Source organism: Eretmochelys imbricata, chromosome 4, assembly GCF_965152235.1.
Source record: "Eretmochelys imbricata isolate rEreImb1 chromosome 4, rEreImb1.hap1, whole genome shotgun sequence".
NCBI lineage: Eukaryota > Metazoa > Chordata > Testudines > Cheloniidae > Eretmochelys > Eretmochelys imbricata.
The window spans coordinates 71,982,412-71,991,424 of NC_135575.1; the positions used below are offsets into that span (position 1 = coordinate 71,982,412).

At 40.5% G+C, this 9,013-nt stretch overlaps 1 protein-coding gene across 1 annotated transcript in view; it reads left to right on the forward strand.

Annotated features, from left to right (window-relative positions):
• The window catches only part of ANXA10 (annexin A10), a 130,546-nt gene extending 125,441 nt beyond the window's left edge, over positions 1-5,105 (forward strand). Inside the window, exons 12-14 of the mRNA XM_077816158.1 lie at positions 112-170; positions 3,266-3,388; positions 5,037-5,105. Coding sequence (XP_077672284.1) covers positions 112-170; positions 3,266-3,388; positions 5,037-5,105 — 251 coding nt within the window. The remainder of the gene's footprint in view (positions 1-111; positions 171-3,265; positions 3,389-5,036) is intronic.
• The last annotated feature ends 3,908 nt before the right edge of the window (positions 5,106-9,013 follow it).

The window sequence follows — 9,013 nt, forward strand, 5'->3', positions numbered from 1 at the left end:
TGTTTCACTTCAACCCAATAAGCACCCTCAAGATCACATAAACACACCATTGATGCAGTTTTCTGAAAGTCTCTAATATTTCTCCTTTTCTCCATAACATATCTCTCCTAGTTCTCTGTGTTCGAGATAAACCTTCCTATTTTGCATATAGGCTTTACAATGCAATCCATGTAAGTAGCACTATTCTTTCACATATTTTAAACAACAGTTTTACTGTCTCTATTTTGAATGAGTTAGCTCATTTGCTTTAAAAGGGTTAGGGTTTTGATAGCTTCCACTGTTAAAGTGTTGCTTGCTTGTTTTAAAAATTTTGGTAATGTTATTAATTTCAAAGTCATAGTGCTTGATCAACAGATGAGTTTTCTTTCAACACTACTTGTCCGTTAACTGCATTGACTTTTTGAAAACAGAAAACCATCATTTTGTATGGACTGCATCTCCCCCTGGTGTGCAAAACTCAAAACGCACTTTTTATTCAAGATGATCTATTCTTATTATATGACTTTCCGCTGTACAGCTTTAATAAATATCACTGTGAATGGCATACTACAAATGCTATAGTGTAAAAATACTAATCACCATGTTTTCAATTGGACTCCATTTACATGTGCAAATCCTAATATTTTTATGCACATTAGCTTAAAAAAGTTAATATTGGGTGCAAATGTGGGTATCTGCATATGTAATCAGAAGTATCCACAAATACTGCATAGGGGTAAAAATACCACACATGTGTTTTTCTTCATATTGTGTGCTGCTGTTGTAAATTTATGTAAAGTATTCATGATTTAAAATGTTCAGAATCTGAGCATTTTCATATTTTTTCAAATTCAAATTTGATTCTATTTTCACAAAATTGTTGTGCTAAACCAGGCTCATTTTTGAGTGAAATGTGCCATTGTGCAATTATTTCTTATTTTCACAGTCAGATTAGATTTTTGAGAAAATATATTAAATAAAATTGCAGAAAAAATAAAATAAATTTGAAATAAATTTCTCAGTTTCCTCCTAGTGCCTAGTGATTGATGTCAATGAAATGCTTAGTGATATGGTATGCTGCCGATAGTAGACATTTTAAATCATATTCCATTCCACAGTGCATTAATCAATCAGATTGTGTCAAACTTTTGTCAGATTTCTATTTAGAATATTGCATGATTAGCATCAGTCTGTTAAGAAAGCTTCTAATATTTAGAACTATGGTTTCCGTAAAATCCATAATGGGTTGTCAGAAAGATTTTAGTGCACCCACCAAATAAGAATCAAATCCTGTAAATGCAGCTTTCTGAGTATCCCTTACTACTTTATTCTGTTAGTGTGAATAGCTAATTGATAAATTCAACCTGCCACCTTTAAATAAACCAACATTTGTAATAAGTAAATATTTCCCCTGCAACCTTCAAAATTGTTTGAATTAGTGTTACTGTCCACTAGATGTCACCATTCCTCCAGAAGTGTCCCGAAAAAGAGCACTGTCTAAACCTGAAAGCTTGTCTCTCTCACCAACAGAAATTGGTCCAATAAAAGATATTATTGTGACAGGTTTGGTTACAGAGACCCCCTTGGGACTGTCACCTCACATACTCAAACTGCCTCTGAGCTTGTTTTCCCTGCCAGCTTGGGACTCCAGAACCCTGCCTTGTTGAGCCTGACAATGCTAGTCTGCTGCAACACAGCCCCAGGTCCGAACCACGTCCCGAAAGCTACAGGCTTTAACTGAAAGCCACTCAGCAGGTACTCCAGCACCCAGACACACAGCTCCTAGTGGGATCCAAACCCCAAATAAATCTGTTTTACTCTGTTTAAAGCCTGTACAGGGTAAACTCATAAATTGTCTGCCCTCTATAACACTGATAGAGAGAGATATACAGCGGTTTTCTCCCCCAGATATTAATCACTTACTCTGGGTTCAATAATAAACAAAAGTGATTTTATTAAGAATAAAAAGTAGGATTTAAGTGGTTCCAAGTAATAACAAACAGAACAAAGTAAGTCCCTAAGTAAAATAAAGCAAAAACACGCAAGTCTAAGCCTAATAGATTAAGAAACTGAATACAGGTAAATCTCACCCTCAGAAATGTTCCAATAAGCTTCTTTCACAGATTAGACACCTTCTTAGTCTGGGCCCAATCCTTTCCCCAGTACAGTTCTTGTTAGTTCCCGCTCAGGTCGTAACTAGGGGATTTCTCATGACTGCAGCCCCCTTTGTTCTGTTCCATCCCTTTTATATCTTTGGCATAAGGCGGGAATCCTTTGTCTCTCTCTGGGTTCCCACCCATCCTTCTAAACGGAAAATCACCAGGTTTAAAATGGATTCCAGTATCATGTGACGTTCACATGTCCTGTGAGACTTCATTACTCACGGGCTGGCACCCACATATACAGGATGGCTTACAAGTAAACAGAGCCATATACAACCAATTGTCCTAGTTGATGGGAGCCATCAAGATTCCAAGCTACCATTAATGACCCACACTTTGCATAGTTACAATAGGACTTCAGAGTTATACTTCATATTTCCAGTTTCAGATACGAGAATGATACATTCATACAAATGGGACGAACACGCTCAGTAGATCATAAGCTCTGTAAGATACCTTACAAGAGACCTTTTGCGTGAAGCATATTTCAGTTACATTATATTCGCACTTATAAACATATTTCCATAAAACATATGGAGTGCAACATCACAATTATCTCACCCACCTTCATTCTCACCATTCCTCCATGCAGAATCCATCTGAGAAATTGAACAGCTCACGTGATTCATGGTTGGATACAAAGCATTAGAGTTCTAAACCACTGATTAGAATCTGATGGTTGTTCGGCAACCTATGTGAAAAAGGATGGTGGTCTCAGTCTAGTCTTAAGTGGACAAATTATACATAACAAAAGCCACCATCCCACCTGGCATTCTTGTTGGCAGTCTCAACAAAAATGATTAATGACTGAGGCCCTGATTCAGCAAAGTACTTAAGCACAGGCTTTAAAAAAAGAAGTAGTAAATACAACTGGCCATTAATAAGATAACACGGAAAAATTTGAAGTGGCGTTTGGAGTACAGATTTTATCTCAGTTACACAGTAATATGAAATGCACTATTCATACACAAGAAAGCTTAGTATAGTAAAACCCCTGTACACTTCAAACTTCTGTCAAATCCAGAATATATATCAAGATGATAATTTGCTCATTTTCACATAATATTAATATATTCAGATAGATAGACTCAGCCAAGTTTCCTCATATCTTTCTCCTCTTTTAGGAGTATGGTTTCCATAATAAAACTGTTATCAGGATTCTGATTGCCAGAAGTGAAATAGATCTGATGAATATAAGACGACGATACAAAGAGAGATATGGGAAATCTCTGTTTCATGATATCAAAGTAAGTCACTCTATACTTTTCCATGTATACAGTACCTAGTTCAATAGCAGAGTTTCATATATCCATATGAGAGCTTTAACAATAGTAAATGTTGAGTTAATTCTGAATCCTAATCTAATCATTTGATACAAAGGCAGAAGTAACAATATGCTGCCTGAACTCATGTTACATCAGTTCAGTGCCTCTGACTACTTTTAGTAAATGAACAATAAAGATGAGATAATACTTCCCACTAAATTCTAATCACACTTTCATATTATAGGCCTGATTCTGTCCCATTCCACCCCCTCCTGGGGACAGAACTGCCTTCTGGGGAAATACTTTGCAAAAAGTTGTTCCCCTACTGGTATAGAACTTATGGAGCAGCTCTGTGGTCTTCCTCCATAACCCCCTGATGTGAGGTTGTGCCCAGATTCAGTTTGGAGAGGGAGGTGATATGGCCAAAGCACCCTTTTCTCTGGGTATTCTGAGCTGTAGAGCAACCCATAGGTGGTCATACAAGGTTACTGAAGTGATGTAAAATGACCTTTGCAGTTCCCTTGCCTGTGCTATGCCTCTTTTGTTAATCACGTGGCAAAACTAATCTTGGCTGAAAATGTTCAGGTATCCTTGCCACATCCACCATGAAGCACAGTACCAGCACCATGCACTACCTGGGAGCATTTTAAATGTATTTGTATTATTTAGCCTCATCACATCTACCCTAAAACAGTGCTTCACCACCCCTAAGGCCCCTCTTTCATTAATCTAATTAAAGCTGATCCTGCAATCAGTTTGTCCTTGATCAGCATGGACCTGTTTCTATCTTTAACCTTATAAACTTATTGTTATGAAGCTAGATTTTCACTTCCTAGCACATCTGTTTCCTCTATAAACAAACAAAATCCTGCATTACTGGTACTCATACTACTGGGAAAAATTCTAATAAACATTCAAAATGAATCTGATGCCAGTCCCATTGAAGTTTTGCCATTAACCTCAATAAGAGCAGAGCAGGTTCTGTGTCTGCAGGATCTAGTCCTTTATTTTATTTTGAGTTATTTTCTTGAAAACATGATGGGCCAGATTTTTATTTGATTTACAGTGATGATTAAGAGAAATCAAAATCATTCCTACTGTGTGTGTTGGGTTTTTTTACATAGCAACCACCAGAAAGAGCTATTTTTCTTGTACTGTCAGTCCCATATCTTCAGACAATCATGAACTGTATTGTTGAATTCTTGTAATATGATTCAGTGCAGTAAAAACCTTTCCAATGTTTTTATGATTTTTTTATTATTATTTTTATGAGAAAATATCTACGGCTAAGATTTTCAAAACTGATCAATGAATTTTCAGTGCTCAATTTGAGATACATTAAAAGGACCTGATTTTCAGAAAGAACTGAGCAGCCACCTTCTGAAAATCAGACCTTGTAGGTGCCTCAGGTTGCCCCTTCCCCCACCCTCCCCCAAAAAAGGAGAGATCCAAAATTACTAATCACTTTTGAAAATCTTGGTCTAGAATCTTTATGAAGCATTGAAAGTCTTGTGCAAAACCCACAACTTCTCAAATGTCCTCCAGTCCCTCATACACAAAAGTGGTTTTCTTGGCTGCGGGGGGAGAAAGAGGAAAAATTATCATCACAAAAAGATTCTTTCCCTTGCAGCATTTTGCTTCAGGACATTATGAGACAGCTTTACTTGCCATCTGTGCCGGTGATGCTGAAGATTATTAAAGGAAGAAGATAATGAATTTTGAAAGCTGTATGGATCCATTTTTAATAAAAATCCAAGCCAGGCACATTTCCTATAACTATTGGTTATTCCTGCACTATATAAAAAAGTGGACAAATCAATAATAGATATTTTCTAACTTTAAATCTTTTTAAAAACAAGACAAGTGTACAAACTTGTTTTGTCAGGAATATGATTTTTCCCAACTTGTGAAGAAATGCTGTTACTGTGAACTGCATTATCTAATGTCAAATTAATACAATTCTATTTAACTAAAATGTATGTGTATTATTTTGCCTTATGATGGGGTTTACAGACACCACGCCAAGTGAATGATGGAGCAAGAAGGCCCTGCTCCTCCACAGCTGCAAAGCATGCTTCAAATGGAAGACCTGTTTAAAAGGGGAAATTGACGCTCAGGGGGAGGGAGAGAGCAGAGAGGCTGTCTGTAGGAAGGAAACAAACAAGCCAGTTTGTAGCACTAGCTTCTGGGACAGAGGATCCACAGGGGAAGGCTGGACTATGGGTAAGACTAGTGTGGGTCAGATCATAGGTGGCGAATCATATGGGCCCATGGTGCCTGGGCACCAGGAATATTCCTGGCCCAGGGCCCGGCTCCAGCAATGTTTGAGGCCAGGTCTCTTCCTTGGCCCCACCTTCTGTTCCCGGGCGCTCCCCTGGGCCATTTAAAATGGCCTGGGGCCCCCACCCACCACCAGCAGCGGAGCTGAGCAGCTTCCTGCCTGCTTGCTACACATAGGTGCCGGTTCCTCCCTGCAGCCCCTGGGCGGGGTGGGTCTGTGTCTATGTGCACTGCTCCTGCCCCAAGCGCCCCTGCAGCCAATAGAAAGCTGCAGGGGCAGTGCCTGGGGGTAGCAGAGCACGGAGACCTTAGCCCACCCTGCCTAGGAGCCCCAGGTGAGCGCTGTACCCCCTCCTTTCCCACACACCCACTCCTGCCCCCAAACTCCCTTCCAGAGCCTGCACCTCCGCACCCACTCCTGTCCCCAAACTCCTTCCCAGAGCCTGCACCCAGACTCCATCCCGGAGCCTGCACCCCAGCCCTCTACACACCTCCCACCCCCAAACTCCCTCCCATAACCTGCACCCCTGCCCCAGCCCAGAACCTGCACCCAAACTCCATCCCAGAGCCTGCACCCCCACCCCGTTCCCACGCACACCCTTCTGTCCTCAAACTCCCTTCCAGAGCCTGCACCCCCACCCCTAGCCCACAGCCTACATCCCTCACCCCCACCTCCTACCCCAGCCTGGAGTCTGCACCCAGCACCCAAACTCCATCCCAGAGATCAACATCTCACCCCTTCTGCACTCAAATTCCCTCCCAGAGCCTGCACCCCAAATCCCAGTCCAGGGTCTGCACCCCAGACTTCCTTCCCCCCACACAAACTCCCTCCCAGAGCCTTAGGCAGGTCTGGGTCGGAGTTTGGGGGGGTGGGCTCTAGGCATTCTGGGCACCACCAAAATTTCTACAAACCTGCTGCCCCAGGTAAGACCTGAAGAGAGAACAGGGGAGGCTGGTCTGGTGTACCTGTAAGAAAGAACTGAGACACACTTCACCCTTTCGACTTTGAGCCCTGAGCCAGAACCTGGTGGAGAGGGAGAGCTTGAGTCCCCCTACTCTTCCCTTCCCTTTTGTCAAACTGGGAGAAACTGGGCAACACTGGGAGATGACTGACTGTAAGTTGGCCACCAGCCCCTCAGCTTGCCTGGCAAGACCATCGCAGGACTTTGGGGACTTTTGAGCCATTGACTGCCAGCCCCCAAGCACAGTTGCCAACTTTCACACAGTAAATAAGCACCCTGACTTTTGCAATAAGCCAAAAATCAAGCTAATCCCATTTCAAAACAAGCCAGTCCCTAAGAACTCCAACACTTTATGTACTATATACCTCCGGCGTGCAGTCGGGGACTGTGGTGGGCCCACTGTGCACCCCTGACTCTTTCCCGCTGCTTGCCCCCGCCCTTACCCCTGCTTGCCAGGAGCCAATCAAAAAAAAGAAGCAACAAACTACAAGCCAAAAACTAGCCAACAAACAACTCAAGCCAACTTAAGCAAAAAACAAGCCCAATTTCTGCATTTTTTTCCGTGGGTTTGGCATGTCTGGGGCGCAGGTATCTGGGAAAGGGGGGGCCCCCACAGCTGAGCTCTGGGAGGGAGGGGGCAGAGAAGCAAAAACTAGGTTGTTGTAGGGGTTTCTTTAACTCTCTAGTCCTAGGGAAATTTTTGTGTGTGTCTGTATTGTTACAGACATACTTGCTGACAGGTATTTTGAAATAAATTACCAAAATAATTGAAACTGGTGTGATTATGTACGGTTATTTGGACAAATAAAATTTGCAAATTTTGCAGAATTTTAAAATAGTGTGCAGAATTTTTAATTTGGGGGCACAGAATTCCCCCAGGAATATTCTTGACTAGTAAGGTACTATTTAACAAGAATATAGATGGAATAATCTGAGCCTAAATCACTTTGGCCCCAATTCAGGAAAGCATTTAAGCACATGAGGTGGAATCCCTTAAGCACACAGGCTTAAGTGCTTTGCTGAATCAGGGCCAATGTATTGAACACTTAAATAGTAAATTGCTCTTTTGGCTTTCCACTTCTTATTCTTTTATATGACCTCTCTGGGCTTCATCATGCCAGCATTTGCACTTCTATGAGGTAATGCTTTAAGCAAAACCAGGTGCGTTTGAAGGAAGACAGTTAAAGAAAAAAATTCATATTGATTTTAAATAAATATTTTGTAAACCTGCATACTGTATTCTAAGTATGAATTATTCTAAGCATTTTGGAGCTGGAGCAGGGTTTTTTTGTTTGTTTGTTTGTTTTTTGGGTTTTTTTTTTTTTTTTGCTTTGCAAAGCACCTATCACAATAGGTGCTGGTCCACAACTAGGGCCCTAGGTTCTCTGGTAATACAAATAATAAATAATAGTCCCTGTATCTGTACACATTTACAGACACAAGGGAAACTGACTATGTGGTAAAATTATCCTATGCTCTTTAATGTCTGCTCAAAATGTCAATTTAGTACAAATACTTGAAGATTTTTAATCTGTGATTTTCTATAAGCATAATTCTAAAACGTAACCGTATAGGTTGATTGGTTTGCTCTGGCATGTCACCTCAGGGCTATGCAAAACTGATGTGTAGTTTCAGTCTACCTAGGGTGGGGCAAACCTTGTTTTCGGTTTGTTTCAAAACCTTTGTGTTTGATTTACAATAATCTGAAAACTCAAAGGAAAACAAACCTGAAATTGATAAGTTTCAAAAGGTTTTGGATTTAACTCATACATCCTTAACCAGAACTGTTAAAGAAAAAGTTTGGGAGAGTAAACTTGACCATCATTAGCGGAAATGTTAATACCTGGTGATTGTGGACCAAAATTTGCCTTATTAACAAAACTTGAAGCAATGTGAAATTATGTAGGTTTGGGATTTTGTTACGAAAGATTTTAATATTGCAGTGCAACTGTGGTGAATGTTCAAAAAGTAATTTCAGCTCATAGCTATTTTATACCAGCATGGAGCTAATTCATATCAGAATAAGATTAGTAAAATATGTAGATATATATATAACAAAGTTCCTTTCTTTGGGTCAGATTGCGACTTCTTACTCTTACTCATGCAAGCACTGCCTACGAATAGTCCTATTGAAGTCTATGGGGCTACTTATGTGACCGAAAGTTCATCAATGGAAAAAGAATCAACAATCTGGCCTTTTATATTTTGTAGTCCAAACATGGAAAAAAGAAGAAACTTTTATTGTATTCATGAAAAAACACATTTTAAAATAAATGTAAGATAAGAGAATGGGATGGCTTAGGTGACTGGTAACTGACAAAGGAGCCTTTTGCTCTCTGTCACTTGTTTGACTCCATCCTGGTCA